General features: G+C 37.1%; 1 protein-coding gene across 1 annotated transcript in view; it reads left to right on the plus strand.

Moving 5' to 3' along the window:
• LOC126335822 (kinesin-like protein KIF19) overlaps positions 1-19981 on the plus strand; it is a 603567-nt gene that overhangs the window by 549630 nt on the left and 33956 nt on the right. The window contains exons 15-17 of the mRNA XM_049999287.1: positions 10603-10704; positions 17223-17357; positions 18325-18399. Coding sequence (XP_049855244.1) covers positions 10603-10704; positions 17223-17357; positions 18325-18399 — 312 coding nt within the window. The remainder of the gene's footprint in view (positions 1-10602; positions 10705-17222; positions 17358-18324; positions 18400-19981) is intronic.

Below are 19981 nucleotides of genomic sequence, written 5' to 3' on the forward strand. Positions count from 1 at the left end.
AATAAATGATGCAGCAGAATATTTAATACCCACATTTGAGCTAGATCTACATCAAGCCATATGTTCTGCATAGCCCAACAAATTGTTACACCCAGGTAGGCCAGACGAGGAAGAAAATAAAACTGTACTATTCCACTGCCTGACATCAAATCTTTATGCTTGATATTGGTGGAATGCCAAAACTGCAGGAGCAGAATAAATAATTCTGCATTCATAAAGAGTGAAATATATCACCAAAAATAATCAATTATTGAAAATATAATATAGAGGAATAGATACATAAATTTACTCACTAAGTGGCAGCAGGAGCAAACACATATATAGATTAAATAAATGTACAAGCTATCAGAGCCAGAGGCTCCTTCTTCTGGCAGAAGCAACAAAGTGTAAGGAAAAGCAATGAGGGAGAAATACTGGCAAGGTGTATGAAATGGGGTAAGTTTGGAAAAGTCACTTGGAACTCCAGATCAGGGGAGACTTTCCTGATTGGGTGAGAAAGAAAGACAATCAGTCTTCTCTTATTGTCCTCAGAATCCAACTGACTGAACCCAGGTAGTTAACGTAAATCAGATCTACACCCTCTCGGATAAATTGAGATAATTCTGTGAAAGGTGCTAGTAACTGCTAGTAATATCTGGTAAGAGAAAGGATCTCCCAGTTCAACAAATAGTTAAATCATAAGTGATCTTTAACCCCTTAATCATTAAACAGAACATGGTATAATTACTCATCCACTTACCAATAAAGGGGTAGAAACCAAACCGTGCAGAATTAACAGCAAAAAAAGAGAATAAAAGCTATTGGGCCTTATTACTGAACAAACACCAGAATATCACATTCAAACCAAGGCCCCATGGTGTTATGGTAGCAAGAGGCTGCCACACAGGATGGAAAATCAGCAAGATTTGAATGGATGCACATGGTTGGCATATGAACTTCAACCATATTAGCAGACAGTAACTCAAATACCAAGCAATTAGCCCATCCTGAAGATGCATAAGGCACATAAGCAGATGGTGGCACACAGGAGAAGACAATAGAAAGGAACACTTTGTGAATGTCACATTGTCCCGAAATTCACTCAACATCAGTAAGGTACTTCACCATAGTTCTAAGGCACAATGCTTCCACCTTGACCAAGATGCCACAACCATGGACTTCCACAGCAGGAATAACTTCAGTCATCTCATGTCCTCCAAAGCCATCAGGATGAAAACTTATTGTCAGAAATGCATCCCCATTTGTAATACTGACTACTATAGATATGGTAGGGCTCAATCTCCACTCTCCCAAAACTGAAACCCCAGTTGAGGATTTACAAACCTTTGTCTATTTATGACCTTATTTGACTTGACTCAGATGGACCATGAGGTCATCTCCATTGTCCTCCCCTTTGACCCTGAGTGTGTCTTGAGTGGGAACTTCCAGCACTCTATAGGATCCCAGAAAATGGGGAGACAACTTTCTAGGAACCTTATCACATGAATCCCTACTTCTAACATTTTTGACAAAGACTACATCCCTGATTTGAATGTTACCCAGATGTCACCTCATGTTGTGCTGCACCACTTCCCTGCTATGGGCACATCACATATTAGCCTTTTCCCTTCACCAGACATCCTTGATATACTAGGCAATCAGGTTGTTGGGCAACAGATCTTATATGCACCACAGGTTGACCAAGCAAGAATTAAGGAGATATGATATCATAAGCACAATGGGAGTGAGTCATGCTTTGGTAGATCAAATGGTAAAGCACTTGCCCATGAAAGGCAAAGGTCCCAAGTGCAAGTCTCGGTATGGTACGCAGTTTTAATCTGCCAGGAAGTTTCATATCTGGTGCACACTCCACTGCAGAGTGAAAATCTCATTCTGGAAACATCCCCCAGGCTGTGGCTAAGCCATGTCTCCACAATACCGTTTCTTTCAGGAGTGCTAGTTCTGCAAGGCTCACAGTAGAGCTTCTGTAAAGTTTGGAAGGTAGGAGATGAGGTACTGGCAGAAGTAAAGCTGTGAGAATGGGGCGTGAGTCATGCTTGGGTAGCTCAATTGGTAGAGCACTTGCCCATGAAAGGCAAAGTTCCCAAGTTCAAGTCTCGGCCCGGCACACAGTTTTAATCTGCCAGGATGTTTCATATCAGCACACATTCCACTGCAGAGTGAAAATCTCATTCTGGAAACAATGGGAGTAGTCTGATAGATTTCATGCCTAATGGTATTAAAGACAAAATTTAACCACAGCAAAGTACATTCACAACCTGTTTGAGCCTCAGAGTGGAATGCAATAAGCAAAAATTTCAAATTATGATTAACCTGTTCCACAAATGATGCCTGGCGATAGTAGCACACAGTGGTGACATGTTTAACCACAAAGTGGAAACAAAAGTTATGAAAATCCCTTCAAGTACAAACAGAAGCATTGTCACTAGATGCAACTCTGGGGAAGAGGGAAAATTAAGCAAAAATTGTTCTCAGAGGGGTAACACGCTACGCATCCATACAGCCCTACTGTACAACAACCACCTAAATTTGGCAAACCCATCAACGATGACAAAAATATATTGATACCCACATTTGGTATGAGGCAGAGGACTGATGTAATTGATAAGGAGGCATTCCATGGGCATCTCAGCTCTAGATTGAAGTAGCCTCCTTCACCCATAAGTATTTGGTTTGGCCATCTGGAAGTTCTGAAATTGAGCAACCATCATCCTAACATCTTGATAAAATTTAGGCCGTGTAAGGGATTCTTAGAGTTTATGGATAGTTTTATAAAGAACTACATGGCCTCCTGCCACTGAACTATGATGGTGCTTCAGTACCACTGGGATCAACATGGCCCAATGCATATTTTCACCACTGCCCGTGACCCGCATTACAACATCAGATCTTTCTCCTGAACTCATACCTGAGAACTGACTAGCCAGATGCTCAGTGCCCCCTGATACACCCCAGATTCAGACCCTCCTTCTGATGCCCAATCAAATCACTGAATAATACAGCAATATGAGTAAGAATAAAATTAACCCGCTCCTCCACCAGCTCAGTGATACTTAGAGAGCATTCTCTTTCTTCTTGCTTCTCAAACATGTGACTCAGGGCATTGACTACATTGTTATCACACCATTTTACATGGTGCACTTTGAACCTAAAGCTACATATCTTCACCGCCCGTTATGCAATGTGTCAAGTATGAAGATGAGCCAGAACCCAACGGAGAGCCCGATTATTGGTCTCTAGCATAAACCCTTCATGTTCCAAATAGTATTTAAATCTCTCAAGAGTGAAAAGAATAGCAAGCACCTCCAATGCTTAAGTAGAACACTATCTCTCTTATGGCTATAAACATTGGGAAACATAAGCCAACGGCCTTTGCTTAACTTCTTGCTTCTGAAGAACAGCAGCCAACCCAGGGTTGGAGACATATGTATGAACAACAAAGGACAAGTCGCAATCAGGTATGGCCAAAATGGGAGTGTTACTTAGGGCAACCATAAGAGAGTCAAATGCAGCTTGCTGACTGTCCATACAAACAAAGGGCTCTCCTTTCTTGCGCTAAAGATTCAGAGGACCCAGTAAGTCAGTGAACTGGGGTATGAATTGCTGGAAATTTTGGTCATTTCTATGAATTGCACCACCGCTTTCTTAGTTTTGGGAGGATGAAAGCTATAAATGGTCTGGATCCTCACTTGGTCTATTCTAACACTGCCCACCAAAGCCAAATGTCCAAGAAAGGAAATAGAGTGACTTTAGTTGGCTGCACAGTGAAGTCAGATGCCTTCAAACTTCCAAAACTAAATGCAAGGGCTGAACATGATTCGTCTGGTTAATGGCACCAGACAGACAGGATTTTTAGGTTAAAGATAAAGTCCAGGCAGACAATAATCAATAAAAGTAGAATAAAAGAAGCTTCATGTATAGTAAATAGTGATAAAGCTAAGGGCAGTATCAATTTACATCATCAAAATATGAGGGAAAAAAGTAGATGAGCTCTTAGTGCAGTTAGATTATCACAAATAAGAATGAGATTGATATCCTTAGTCTGTCTGAACACCATGTAACTGTGGTGATGGAATGTGTCAGTCTAAATGGGTATAATTTAGCATCTTACATTTGCAGATCTAGCATGGATAAAGGAGGAGCTGCCATTTACACAAAACAAGGGTATAAATACAAAACTGAAGAAGCAAACAAATTTTGTGTCAATCAGCACTTTGAAGTTTGTGCATGCAAACTACAGCTACACAATGTAGTGTTGATATTAGCAACACTTAACAGGTCCCCGTTAGGAGATTGGAATCTGTTCAGACAGCAAAATCTTATACTCTCTGTGGTTGGTAATGCCCAGATTGTTGGTTAGAAACTCAAGGAAGTTACACAACAGCTTAAGGAGAGCCCAGGTTCTAAATGCCCCATATCGAAATCCCATTCCTTGCTCACACAACTATGATTGCTATACAGTGTCACTTGCCCAGCATTGTTACACTTAAGAAACTCCACGTCCAGAGAGAAACCTAGGTAGAAACTCTTAAATGCATAACTCAACAAAAGGCCTGTCTTATCAACAAAATCACAACAAATTCACATCCTTTGTGATGAAAACCACCAACATGACAAAACACCTTTTACACCCCAATACAGGAAGGGCTTCACCATTAATGCCCTGTAAGAAAAACCAACAATTCTGGAAGCTTACAAAGTGGTGATAGCTAATGTAGCACCAGTGGCTCATCAAGGAAACACTACTACCCAAATCAAACAAGGCACACAAGGGCTTATTGTTAACATAAGTACACAAAAAGGGAAGAGGATTAGCAGCTACAGCTTTCAATGCCTTACAGTGAGTAGATATGACAGAGAAAGTCCCCTGTCATCTGCTGCTCTGGTGTCAGCTATCCAGAGCACATTTAACATTAGTCCGGCACTGTCAGGCAAGATGGCCAGGCTGGCTACAATGATAGCAATTTCCTCTAATAGTGAATTTTTTACTAAAAGAGGCAACCTCTGGATTGAAGTCCTTGTGTGTTAAAACCATGCCCTGTCTCCTCCTCTCCTCTGATCTGCTTGCTTAACTCCTTCTGCAGGCATGACAAGATCATCGAATTTTGATAAGTCCTTGGGTGTTCTACAAACAAAACTCTAGACCAATCTTCCAGCTTAACAGCTTGCAGGATAGTGCCAACAATTTTCTTCTCTGGGACTACCAAATCAAAGGCTGCAGCAGTGGTACATACCTCCCACACATACCTAGCCAAACTTTCATTAGTATCTTGAACACCATATAAATATCCATTACCATGGTCACTTTTGACTTTGACCAATAGATGCTCTCTTAGTATGCATGCAGCCAACTTCTTTATGTACCTCCTTTTGGCAAGACCCTCCCAAGTTATAACTGCCAAGGACCCTTGACATTATGGTTATAGTAACTGGAAAATAGTTTTCCTTGCTCCTCTGACTTCACAATAAACCACAAAACCCAACTAGTTCCTCCTGGGTACTGATGCTGAGCCACACTATCCCACACAAAAGCTTTCTTGCAAAAAGATTAGGTAACTTAGCAAAGAGCACTTAAGTATTCTCCACATCCCAACTTCCAACTCCTGGAAGAGCTACCACCCTTTTGACAACCTCAAAGTCTACCTCTCCACCAACCTGCCTGCCTCCCTCCTCTAAGTTACTCAAACCAATTTGCAAGTTAATTGTTTTGCTACGCAGTTGCTTGCTAAAAGGTTGAAATATGGGATCAATAGCAACCACGACAAGGTCCTCTATCCTCCACAGTCAGTGCATAATTTGAGCCTGTATATGATAAATCTGATGACGTGAGGGAATACCATATTTTAAAAGTTTCGAGTTTTCCTTGAATTCAGATAGATACGTAGAGCAGTGCTGCATGGTGACAGTTATGTGCATAACCAGCTCCACTGTTACCTGCAGCAGTATACCTGCCACTGCCTGCAGTTGCCCAGACAACTCAAAAATGTCCACATCACCCACAAGGTTTTGGACCTTCTTGCTTGTTCTCAAATCCCCACTCTAGTCATATTTTGAGGCTCAATTTGGAAGGCAATGGATTTGAAAAGAAGAAAAAAAGACACACCTAGATACAACAATCAATTATGCAAAAAAGAAACCTTCTATGAATGATGTTCAGTACTGTACAAATGACCTACACCCAAAGAGAACCATGATGTGCTACAAAATGGTACAGAGCTATTGTGTGAGGTTATCTAGGAGGGGAAGGACTAAGCCCAAGTAAGGTTGAACATCAGTTATGACCAAAATATTTATTTAACATTTTGTACTTAAAGGATGATTCAAAGCAATTAAGAAAAATTTACTTCTAAGCTTTCAACAATTAATTAAAAAAACACTTTAAGACTAAAAACAACAAATCTCAAGAGAATTTCATAAATATTTACTTCCCCAACATGTGGTGCAGAGTTTATTTTGCATTCAAATATGACTTTAGTACACTGCCACCCTGACCCAAGTTATACTGTTAAAACATAGGAAACCCTGAATGTTGTTTGTGGTTAGGAAAATATCTGTGTTCAAAGACAACCAATAAGCTTTGCACTTAACTATCGCGGTTATGGAAGCCAATACTTTCAACGACCACATCAATGAAGCAAGGAAATTTGGTGTCACAGAATGTTTGCCAACGTCACTCACCAAAGAATTAAAAATTTACTAAAACAATAACCTTAAAATTTACATTGAGTTCCCCAAAAGGACACACACACATTTAAAAAAATACATAATAAAAATACCAAGGAAGGTACAAAACTGTGTCAATTTTTTCTCCACCCAAGTACAGTTTTGTGATAAATCTAGGCAACTCTGCACATGGCACTAGTAACTGCTAGTATTAACTGGCAAGAAATAGGATCTTAATGTTCAACAAATAGTTAAATTGTAAATGGTCTTAAACCCCTTAGTCACGAAACTAAGCACAATATGGCTAAGAGTGTAATAACACACCTACAACACCAATAAAGGAGGAGAAATCAAGCCATCCAATATTAAAGAAAAAAGGGGGGGGGGGGGCTTATTACCGAACTCACACTGAAATCTCAATAAGGAGATAAGAGGATTGACTCGCCAATCATAATTCAATTTCAGAAAAATGACCAATTGTGTAATGGTGGCAAGAGGCTACCATGCAGAATGGAAAATCTTCAAGATTTGAATGGACGCATATGATTGCCAACAAACTTTGATTACATTAGCCGACAGTACCTTAAGTACCAAGCAGCTGGCATGAATAATTTTGTCCCAGAATTAACTAGTTAACTAGAAAGCTTCAAAGCTATTTGCAGCAGTAAATGAGGTAACGTAAACCAAAGTCCATAAAGTTATCATACACAAAAAAACAACAAAAAAAAACAAAAACAAGAAAAAACCCTGTGTATTAATTACAGAAAATCACAGATTTATTGGTGGTTCAATAAGGAGTTGGTACAAACACATGCAGGACTCTTGAACTTGCACTTAACGTACCCACTACTGAGCTTAGCAAACAGGAAAACTGAGTGGGCATTTTTAGAGTTCTAATAGCCATGAAGGTGGGTAGGGTGTATAAGCAGAGAGTGACACAGTGGAGAAGACAATAGAATCAGTGGTGGATATATATGGGGATTGCGCAGGGCACACAGCCCACTTACCCTCCACCCTTGCCACCCATGCCTTACTGCCACCCATGCTGCCCCCAGCATTCAGCCTGCATGCCATTGTTCGTTTCTTTCATTAGTTGACTTGACAGAATTGAGTTATTGAGTAGTTGTACTTTCCTATGTAGCCCGCATGTCAGCATCATCGTATTTTATACACATAAATAGATAACACATACCTATGAGAAAAATTGCGGCCATTCTAGTGATCTCAATACATTGTTCTGTCTGTTATTTGTTCGAGATTAGTTGCAAATATTCCACTATTTTGTGATTAAAAAAAGACTAATGCGAGAGATTCTTCAATACATGCAAACAAGCATAAGTGCCCTTAATGTTCAAGACTCTCTTATGCAAGCATTGTCTGTTTGTCCTAGATCTGACTATCCTAATTTGCACATACTGTACAAAATAGTTACTTGTCTACATGCATCTATTGCTTCAGTAGAAGCAATAGAAAGAAGTTTTTCAACACTACAGTGTACAAAGACATGGCTGAGATCAACAGGAGGATCTACTTAATGGCTTAGCTCTGTTGAACACTCATCCTGACATTCATTGGCTTATTGACAATATAATTAACCAATTTACCAGGAAGAATAGGTGCATAGAATTGATAATTTAAGGAAGAGAACCACAATTGTAACTTTTTTATGTCATTAGATGGCATTGTCTTGTGTATGTGTATAATCAGTTTAAATAAAACTTTCTTAAACTTTGCTTGTGACTTGATTATTTCTTATTATTGCAAAAGTAAAGATAGCTCAAGATGTCTTTTAGTGCCCCCTCCTTGAGATTTTTCTGTATCTGCCTCAGAAAAGTAAAGGTAGCTCAAGATAAGCATAGTGCCCCCTCCTTGAGGTTTTTCTGTATCTGCCACAGAACAGAACAGAACAGTTTGTGAACCTCACACTGTGCCCAAATTCACTAAGAGAAGTAAGGTACCTCACCATAGTATTAAGATGCGATGCTTCCATCTTAATCAAGATGCCGCAAACACAGACTTCCAAAGTAGGAATAACTGCAGCCACCTCATGTTCTCTGGAGCCACCAGAATAACACTTTTTCTGAGACACACAGACCCAGGTAGAATACTGAAGTCCAGTCATCTGATAGAGAAATTGCACAGCTCAAATCATAAAAAACTGTGCCTGAACATTCCTTCCTGCCCCACCAGCTGCTGCCATCCTACTCACTCCTCACTCTACCACTTTTTTTTTACATCAAAATGACTTGCCTTCCACTTCAGGCAAAGATGGCATGGGGAAGACATACCACAACCTATCAAGACAGTATAGCTCAATGATTTTGCTGGTCAAGATTGGGTCTGACAAGCACAAAGACAAGCAGTGGAAACGTAAGCCCAGAACGGCTTGCCATGAAAGGCAACAAAATAGAATGTAGAATATTGTTGACTTACCACTGTGCTGTAAAGGTGAGGCAGATGACAATAAAATGGGTCCTGATATGAAAAAATATGGCACTCGAAACCATCACCCTCTGTTGTAGGTGACAATCAGGTTGTTATCCCAAAACTGTCTGGGACATCTCCAGACATGTCTTCACTGAAGACAATTCTACTCCAGTCAATGAGATTCCAGACTGAAGATGTGTCTGTAAATACCTCAGACTGGTGGCGGGATACCAAACTGACTATCACCTGCCATACTGCCAAATAACCAGGAGTTATGGTCTGGGGAACCATTTCTTTTCATATCAGGCCCCCTTTGTTTGCCATCCATGGCACCCTTGAAGCACAGGAGTACATTGATGATATCCTATACCACATTTTGCTGCCCTTAATAGAAGCTATCAAGGGCTTACATTTCAGCAAGATAATGTCCACTCACAGATAGTGAGATTTTATACTGCTTATCTTCATGCTTGCCAAAACCTACGTTGCCAAACAAGGTAATCTGATCTTCCACAATTGAAAACATTTGGAGCATTATGAGCAGCGCCTTCCAACCAACTTCGGATTTGATGATCTAATGCACCAATCAGACAGAATTTTGGACAATATCCCTCAGGATGTCCAACAACTATATCAATCAGTGCAAAGCCAAATAACTGCTTCCATAAGGGTAAGAGGTGGAACAACACATTAACTTACTCAGTCTGTGAAGCTCTTTCTTTTGAATAAATCATCCATTTTTTCTAAAATTATAATCATATTTATTTGTTAGTATATGTACATTACAACTGCCAATTTCTGTACCATTCAGATAGTTTTTTTATGGTGCATAATGTTTTTCTTTTTGCCGCAGAGTGTATCTTTCAGCAGATTCTTAGCAATGTCAACACACTGTGTAATGGTTGTGGGAGGGGTGAGGAGGCAGTGAGAGGGGGGGGGGAGTGAGGGAGGGAGGTTGTCTGTTTACTTCATGTCTACCCTCATAAAAATATTTAAATAATGCAAATTTCATAAACTGTTGTTGACTTTCACTCACAACATGCTTTTTAAACAGATATCAATGTATAAGTAATGACCTTAATCTGAAAGTATTGAATGTGGCACTTACTGGGGAAAGTTGCATCTACTACTAACACTTCAATTTTAGGGTAAAGTTTAACTGAAAATTTTTAAATATTTATGCAGTCAGGTAGAAGAATTCATTAAAAACAATAAGTATTTTTTTCAAAATTTATAAATCTAATGTAATTGACTAGACTACAGCATTTTCAAAAGGTGGACATAAAGTACCTCCTCTCCCCCTACCCACATGGTATTGTGATGACTAACAAATGGTACTGTAACAAAACGGATTAAACATGCCTAATGGAGTATACTACCAAAAACAGTTTCTGAAGTTAAACAGCATCATAGTACATTAAATGTTAATGTGACCATTTTCACAAAACTATGAGAAAATCTTCTCAATGACTTAAATGATATGAACATAATGATAATCTCTTCTTTCCACAGGTCTGAGGAACCATTATTCCATAGATCACAAAGGTTCTCCATGGAACCAGATGCCTGGCCACATAGAGCTGACAGTGAGATGAGTGTTCTTTCTCCTAGCAGGTAGTGTACATTTACAAAAAGCATCTGTAACTGGTGTATTTTTCTGTCATCTGCTGCCTTCCTATTATGTTTAATTTTTTTAACCTCTATACCCCGAAACCCAAATGTCATGAGTCACGTTGCTGGTGGTACTCTGACCATATACTCACTACTTGAAATCTCACAGACGAAACTGTACTGTTCTGCCATCTTTTAATGGCAGTCAACACTACTTTATCAGCTAAGTCTATAAATATCTGTTCTAATCAGTAATATAATCATTGTTGGAAAGTGAGCAAATCACAAGGAACCAGGAACTATTCTCATAAAGAAAAAAGTGAAAAATGGAACATGACGATATTTAAAAAAGGCTAGTAAATAATTTAGTTCATAAAGAATTTACTGTTCTTCAGGCCATTGAAAAGTCTGCATAAGGTGGACATTCAACTTTTGCATTGTGTCTCACAACAGAACTATAGGAAACTTGTGGGAATAGAGTGGAGTGCAGGCCTTATGTACAAGACTGCTAAAAGTATATCACACTGAAACCAATTTTAAGTGCTTGTGTACGTTTTAAAACTAATAAAGATCTATTGTTAACGATTCTTGAAAATTTTATTTATTTTTGACAACTGTCTGCCCCCGGTAGCTGAGTGGTCAGTGTGACAGAATGTCAATCCAAAGGGCCTGGGTTCGATTCCCGGCTGGGTCGGAGATTTTCTCCACTCAGGGACTGGGTGTTGTGTTGTCCTAATCATCATCATTTCATCCCCATTGACATCCAAGTCGCCGAAGTAGCGTCAAATCGAAAGACTTGCACCAGGCGAACGGTCTACCCGACGGGAGGCCCTCGTCACACAATATTATTTTTATTTTACACCTAATTCCTGACCTCAAGGAGTTTAAGTAAAATACTGAATTCACACACTAGCTGGTGCAAGTATGAACACTTCCAGCTTGAAAGATAAGTTTTTATTTCAGTCATTAACAACAAATATTGTGTTAAATGTGATGAAATATTCCTGTACAAGCTTTCCCAGCACATCAACTGTTGAAATTTTCATTTCTGACAAGATAAAGGTCTGACACGTAGGTCGCCAATTTTGATCAACTTTTGCAGGGATGTACTGTTATGAAAATAAAGAGATGTGTTTTGGCTTTTTGCTAGACAACATGGTTTTTGCAAAAATTGAGCTCAATGTTTAGAACAGAAAATCATATTTTCAGTGCTGCACATTAAAAGATCATCTAAAGACAAACATATTTTTATTAATATAGTATTTTCTCTGAAGTTACTAATGTTCAAGTTATTAACATGTTCGTGTTTTCATACTATATATGGGGTCTCTTCATTCTACGTGTATAGAGTGGTCAAGGCACTAGACTACCAGACTGCTGGTCTGTGTTTGGTTCTGGGTTGTGGCTTTTCTTCATTTTTTCAGTGTATCTGATAATATTGTGGTAATCAGAATACTTTTCTCCCCTTCCTCCCTTTTTTTAAAGTAAAAATCAGGAGTTTTTTTAAAAGAAAAATGTCAGGAGGTGTGATTATTAATGAAATAAGTGTTTATAATATATTAACAGTTATTTTCATTCTGTAACATAACACAAAATACATCAGGAATATATTTTGCATAATCTTAATTGATAGTCTATTTGTGAGTGTTCTCACAACCAATGGGGTCAAATGGATTTTTCAAACAAAACAAAAAAAAAACATAAATATTTCTTGCACCACGCACAACACATGAATGAAATCTCATAGCATTGGCATGTTTTCTGGTACATTGTTAGTGGAAAACATATCTAATCCCCAATGCAAAAAGCAGATGTATCAGGTATCAATTTGGATGCATACCAAGTGCATAAAAGCATAACTTGAAAAACGAAAATGGATGACTCTGCCTTGTAATTCTCTGCTCCGCTTTTATATTGCAATGAAATTCTTTACCTGACAAAAAAGTAAACATCACCCAACTGAAAAGAGAGGTACATTTTAGTGACATCACTTTCACTGCGCTGATTGGTTGAGCATAATTATCATGAAAGTCCTACTGTAGTATGTCATGTATTGTGATGAAAATAACTGTCAGTGTAATATTTGATTATTAATTACACCTCCTTTGTTTTGCTTCAAAATAACAAGTAAAGGTATTCCCATTATCAGAATATTATTAGATACACTAAAGAAAATATAAAATGAAAAAAAAGAAAAAAACAGCCACAAACAAGTATTGAACATGGACCACCAGTCTGGTAGTCTCATGGCTTGCCTTGACTGCATGACCACTGACCTCATTGAATGATGGGTACCCAAGCTACAGCATAAAAATAAAATAGAATTAATACCTCAAACATTATTAGATGTTTACCTGATATCACACTAATAAAAATATTTGTTTTTAGATGATTTTTTGACGTAAGTGCTGGCAAAACTGAAATCTAAAAGAGACATTTTTACATAAGCTAGTCTAGTAGTCCTTGTTAAGATATTCATCTATAGAGTGTAAAGAGTTGTCTATCAAACATTGAAAATACATTTTTCTGTCATCAACCTTGACCTCATTAAAAAAAAAAAAAAGTGAGTGTCAAGCAAAAAGCCTAAGCATATGTCTCTTTATTTTCAATACAGAATGTGCTTGCAAAACTTAATTAAAATCAGTGACCCACATCTCAAGACCTTCACCTTGTTAGTGAAACACTATGTATACAGCCACCTATTATGTGCCTATGTGATACTCATGCAATTCCCTCTTATGTGCCTCCAAGGTTAGTATTACGTGAATTAATTGTAGCTATAGTCTATGCTTTTAGATTAGACTAGATTAGATTCAGTTTTCATTACGTAGACCCAGAAATTAGATGATTCTTGTGGGTGCAGACATGTCAGAAAGTATAGCATTAAAAACATATAACATATGAATATAATATTCACTTCCCTAATCATTTGTCAGGAGAGTATTGAAACATGTGAATAAATTACAGTAAACTGGAATTGCTATTGGTTACAGAATCAATATACTGTTAGAATGAAACATAGTTCTGCACTTTCACTAAATTTATCATACACAAAATACCTAACCTTAACTGTTGTGACCAAGAGCTGGCAACACTGAAATCTAAAAGAGACATTTTTACATAAGCTAGTCTAGTAGTCCTTGTTAAGATATTCATCTATAGAGTGTAAAGAGTTGTCTATCAAACAGTCTTTTAAACTTGGTTTGAACTGTGCTTTATCTGAAGCCAAGTTTTTAATGGTTGCCAGCAATTTATTGAAAATGTGTGTTCATGAATACTGGACCCCTGTTTGGAACAGGGTAAGCACTTTTAGTGCTTTATGCAAATTATTCTTAATTATATTACTGATACTAGGTATTGAGCTATTGACTGCATATTATTTGCAGAAAATTTCATTAAGGAATAAATGTACTGAGAAACAGTGGTTAGAATACCCAGTACCTTGAACAGGTTTCTACATGATATTCTTGAATTTGCACCACAAATGAGTCTTATTACATGATCTTACATTCTAATTTTTTTTTTTTTTTTTTTTTTTTTTTTTTTTTTTTTTTTTGAGTTTGATGAGTTACAGTAGAATATGATCCCATATGACATAACACAATAAAAGTAATCAAAATATGCAAGTTTTTTAAAATATTTATATCTCCTACATCTGACATCATTCATGCCCTTCCCAACTGAACTTATTACTAAGTTGTAATCACAGTAATTTAACACTGTCAACGTCTTTGATCTGCATGTCTTCGAATGTTATACACAAGATATAAATAAATCTCTTACATGAGCTGAACTGCATAAAATGGGTCTTATCAAAGTTAAATAACAGTGAATGAGTTTCAAATTATTTATTAATGTCAGTGAAAATTTGATTAACAGCCATCTCTAAATATGTATATGACTTGCAACCTATTGCAATGTTTGTATCATCTGCAAACAAAACAAACTTAGCATCTACCAGTGTAACAGATAAGAGGTCATTAATGCACACAAGCAAAAACCATTAATTCAAGATGGAACCTTGAGGAACAGCACATGTAATTAATTCACAGTTAGATGAAGACTGATTGTTTACTCCACAGGTATTTTTCAGTGACACCCTTCGTTTCATGTTATTTGGGTAAGACTTGAACCATTTTGCAGCACACTCAGTGACACCATAATATTCTAATTTACTTAAGAAAATGCTGTGATTCAGACATTCAAAGACTTCTGACAGGTCACAGAAAATGCCAATAGCCTCTAATTTGTTACCTAATGAAATAAGTACATTGTTACTGTATGTATAAATAGCCTTTTATATAATGGAACCTTTAAGGAACCCAAAGAATGACATGGACAATAAATTATTAGCAGTCAGTTCCTTAAGAAGATGCTTCAACACAACCATTTAAAAATTTTTTGAAAAAACTGGCAAAAGTAAAATTGATCAATAGTTTGATGGTATCCCTTTCTCCCCCTTCTATTTGTCAGTAGTTTGATGGTGTCTCTTTCTCCACCCCTTATTGTAAAGAGGCTTAAATTCAGCATATTTTAGCCAGTCTGGAAATGTTCCACTGATAAGAAACTGATTACACAAGTAACTTAAGATAGAACTCAACTCACATGAGCACTCTTTCATTAACTTCATTGTTATATTATCATAACCACTAGAATAATTTGATTTTAATGATTTTATGATGGATGCTACCTCTTTGGGAGATATAAGTGTCATTACCATTTTACAGGACTTATTTGTAGGGACTGTTATCAGACATTCCATTGGACTGTTTATTGAACCTGATAATCTCAAGCAATCAGTAACACAAAGAAAGTATTTGTTTAAGAGGTTTGCGAAATTACATGCACTTGTTACCAATATCTCATTTATTTTTAGATCTATCTGTTCCTCTTCCTTTCTGCCCCCAACTGTCTCTGTCTTCACTATATCCTATACAGTTTTTTATTTTGTTACCTGATGTAATTATCTATTTCTTGTAATAAAAACTGTTTAAATTTCTGGATTGCCTGCTTCAGTATTTGCAGTATTCTTTGTAATGCATTAGATGCTAACTTCAGAGCTGCTCCTAGATAATACATACAGTCTCCTTTTTGTCCCACATGATACCTTTATTTCTTGTGTAACCCAAGGTTTATTTTTAGATTTCCATTTAATTTTATTGCCTTTATGGCAAAACAATTTTCAAATGAGGAAGTAACTTTATTAATGAATGCGCTATATTTTCCATTTGAATCAGAAGTTTTATAAACATCTATCCATTTCATGCCTTAGAAGAATCTCCTAAAATTCTCTCCATTTTTGACTGATTTATTATAGTGTTGTTCTCAGATTTAATAGTTTTTATATCCTGACAAGTTTCAACACTTAGTATAAGATGCTGCATGTCATGAACAGAGAGTCTATTTACTATTGTTTTTATTATATGACTATTTTTGTCTTCAAAGAAATTATGAATGCCAGTTACAGCTTTTACATACTCTGGTTAGAAAGTTCACAATAGGAATTAAATTGAATGACATTGTTACTGTAAAGGACCTATTATGAAATTCTACTTCTCTTGCTCCAGCTTTTAAGTGCTGCTCTGAGCAAAATTTATTAATATCAATATTCTTGATATCTGACAAATTTGACAACTCCTCCTTTTTTTTATTTTCTCTACAGGTGTAAGAGGCTAACTTGAAACCTATAACATTTAATATGTCTACATCAGCTGTCAAATGATGTTCAGAGAGATAGATAATATTAACTGCTTTTCTCAACTCTAATTCTTCAACACAAATAAGCAGTTCATTAAGCTTACATCTCAATCATCAGATTTTCTGATGTAGTAAGGATAACTGATTTTGTGCACTGGCTGAGTTACAACTGGATGAATCTAATTTCTCTGTCATTTTTTGAATATCTTCAGTTTAAGTGAGGGGGTGTTTGCATGAATAGTGTACATTAAAATTTGCTTTCTGACTGCCTGTTTTATCAATGTAAGTATCATTTTCACCCTGTATCTGTAACATCTTTTGTTTCTGCCCTTTCTACCCTAAAAAACAGTTATTCTGTCTCTTATAACCACTGGTACTTCACCAAATGTGACAGTGCCCCTCTTAAGTTTTTTCTATTAGCTCAGACAGTTTTCCCTTCCCTCTCCTGTAGAGAAGAAGTTCATACATAGTATAGTCCAACCTACCGATAGAGTCAACAAAAACCACACCATAATTAGACCACATACCTGATCCGAGCAGTCATTCCATCTCTCAATTAGCTATCCTGGCAGATAGAAGCCCAACACTAGTATGTCTTGTTGCTGAATCTGTCTATACCAGGTTACTCTCAGTTGAATTATTAGGATTCCCGTCTATGCTGTTGCCTGCCTTACCCACTATTACCACTGTGACGTCCTTTGTGAAGTGTTTGCAAAGTGGACTTACATCTAAGTATTATGACAGATGTACATTAGCAATCATTTATCACATATTTACTTTTCCATTTTTACTGAAATGATATAAATTACCTGTGTGTGTTGCAGCTCTGCTGGGTCTGATGGGAGTCTTTCTTCTTTGCCACCCATCACAGCACCACCAGTAGGGGGACGCTTTGCAGGCTCCCCACCATCTGCTGTGCTCTTCCCACCAATAAACACAAATCCACCTCAGCCTCACAGGTGAACCAAACTCTCAAAATTCTACATGTTGCACTAATTACAAAAACTACTTTGATTAAAATATAATTAAATATTTTACACGTAACCAAATTTCACAGCATACTCTATGTAGGCATGAAGGATTATCTTGGAAGTCTGCATTAGTTTTTCCTATGAGTATTGTTCAGCTAATAGTACATGTGACATGTTAGAGAGGTGATAACTTAATAACTACTTTGAGTAAGTCTATAGTTCTAAAATACTTTGAGTTGTAAAATGACTGAGATTATGATAAAACATATGTATGATAAGCTAAAAAGTGAAAGTGCTTATGACCATAGCTGTTTTGCGCCCTAAAACCATAATCAAAATCTAAGAAGCGAAAGCTGCAGCACACTACATTTCATTAATAAATATCTTAGTCTGGTACATTTTATTATATTTGTCTACAATGAATTTTTCAAATTATGTCACAATTCTTAAATTAAGTTAGGAGTTTCATTTATCAGCTTAAAAGGTTTCAATTAAATCTCTATGTCAAATTCAGATAAAATTAAAAGCTTTTAGTGATTGCTTCCAGGATCATTATTAGATAATAAATCAGACTCATTGTGATATAGGTACTCATTACAGGCTTGGCATTTTGCCCAAATTTGATGTGGCTGTTAAAGAAAGACTTTGTAGCCATTTATTGTTCTCTTATAATATTTATTACAATATTTCTTATAACCAAAACTCCATGGTAATAATCATGAACTCTTGTAGTGATGCGTCAAAACACTTTTATCAGCATATCTACCACATATCGTATTTATTCAGTGCAATCAATCTATGATAACATTTTGCATTTGTACAAGGACCTTAGAAAGCAAAGTAGGTCCTTTGGGGCTAACATAATCACTTCCCTGGTTATTTATAATTTATTTTTTTCAGGAAGCATATGACACTTCACATCTAAAATATGTGGTATGCTTTTCTATTAAAATAGGATGGCTCAGACACCTGGTCCAACAGAAATGGTGCCATCATCACGTCTGCCACGTCCTCTACCTCGAAACGAAGTGTAAGTTTCTCCATTTCTTCCACTCTCTGTAGAGATACAAATAAATGGATATGTCATGGTTGTTTTTCATATAGCACCTGATACCAACAGCATGTTATTTTTAATTCTCTGGACATACTTTTTGTACTATATCAAACAATATAAAATCAAGGATGGAATGTAACAATACCAGAGAAGGAAAGTTGCTACTCACCATGTCGTGGAGACACTGAGTCACAATAGTCACAACAAAAAGATTCACACAATTGTAGCTTTCAGCCATAAAGGCCTTTGTCAGTAGTAGACACACATGCACACACACACTCACACAAATGCAACTCCACACACATCTGCAGTCTCCTGCTACTGATTTACCTTTTAAAAACTAAAGAAGGAATATAGTTCATGGCTATCTGTGTATGACCTGCTGCCACATAGCAAACATCATCCTATATTTGTATTTCATTAAAATACATACATTATAATGATGGTTAAAAACAGGCTAAAAGTAAGAAAATGTGACAGTGGTATGGTAAGTTATGCCTCCATGTTCTGTTAATGTACAATGGTGAAAACAATTTAAATCTGTAATACCATTCACATGGACAATATTAGTAGTGATCCATAACTGAAAAATCATTTAGTAAATGAAATTACTCCTTTATTTTGGAAATTAAACTACAAATACAATTTTTAGATGTTTATTTATTCTGAATGGATCCTTTTCTGAGAGTAACACTGCCTCATAAATGCCACCAGGGCTGGTTTGAGAACATTTTTGCATATAAGTGACTTACCACTTGGCACCCCTCCATCCTCCTTATCCCTCACACACATTCAGGATTAGGTTAGGTTAGTGTTGTTTAACGTCCCGTCGACAACGAGGCCATTAGAGACGGAGTGCAAGCTCGGGTTAGGGAAGGATGGGGAAGGAAATTGACCATGCCCTTTCAAAGGAACCATCCCAGTATTTGCCGGAAATGATTTAGGGAAATCATGGAAAACCTAAATCAGATGGCTGGAGACGGGATTGAACCGTTGTCCTCCCGAATGCGAGTCCAGTGCGCTAACCACTGCGCCACCTTGCTCGGTCACACACATTCGCTTGTGTTAGTTTTTATTACTAATTTGTGAAACACACTATATACAAGCCTTGTGCTTGGACATCCCTCTAACCTTGGCTCCCCAAGTGGTCACTACCAGTTGTTCTATGTCCTGTAGAGAAATCTTAAAGTTGTGGCACATCTAGAACCCCTCTCAGCTTGATCATCCAAGAGTGTCACTTATGATTTAAACCAGCCTTGACTATCATACTGACAGAGTTTGGAGAAATTAACATAAATTCTCACTTAATATCCAATTTTTCACTACACTGTTTGTCATCCAAAATAGCCTCTCCGCTAACAGAAAATCCACTACCCTTCATGACACAACTGAAACTGAGTAAAAGTAATGTTATTAAAACACAGGCCTTTCATTTATTGTGCTCCTCAAAGGTCTTCCTTACTTCTGCATACTTTACATGAGGTGATCCCATTGCTCTTGTTGTGGTTATGTTCTACAGTTTTTTAGGTACATATAGGATGTTCAAATTGATGTTTCA

Source organism: Schistocerca gregaria, chromosome 2 (genome assembly GCF_023897955.1).
Source record: "Schistocerca gregaria isolate iqSchGreg1 chromosome 2, iqSchGreg1.2, whole genome shotgun sequence".
Taxonomy (NCBI): Eukaryota; Metazoa; Arthropoda; class Insecta; order Orthoptera; family Acrididae; genus Schistocerca; species Schistocerca gregaria.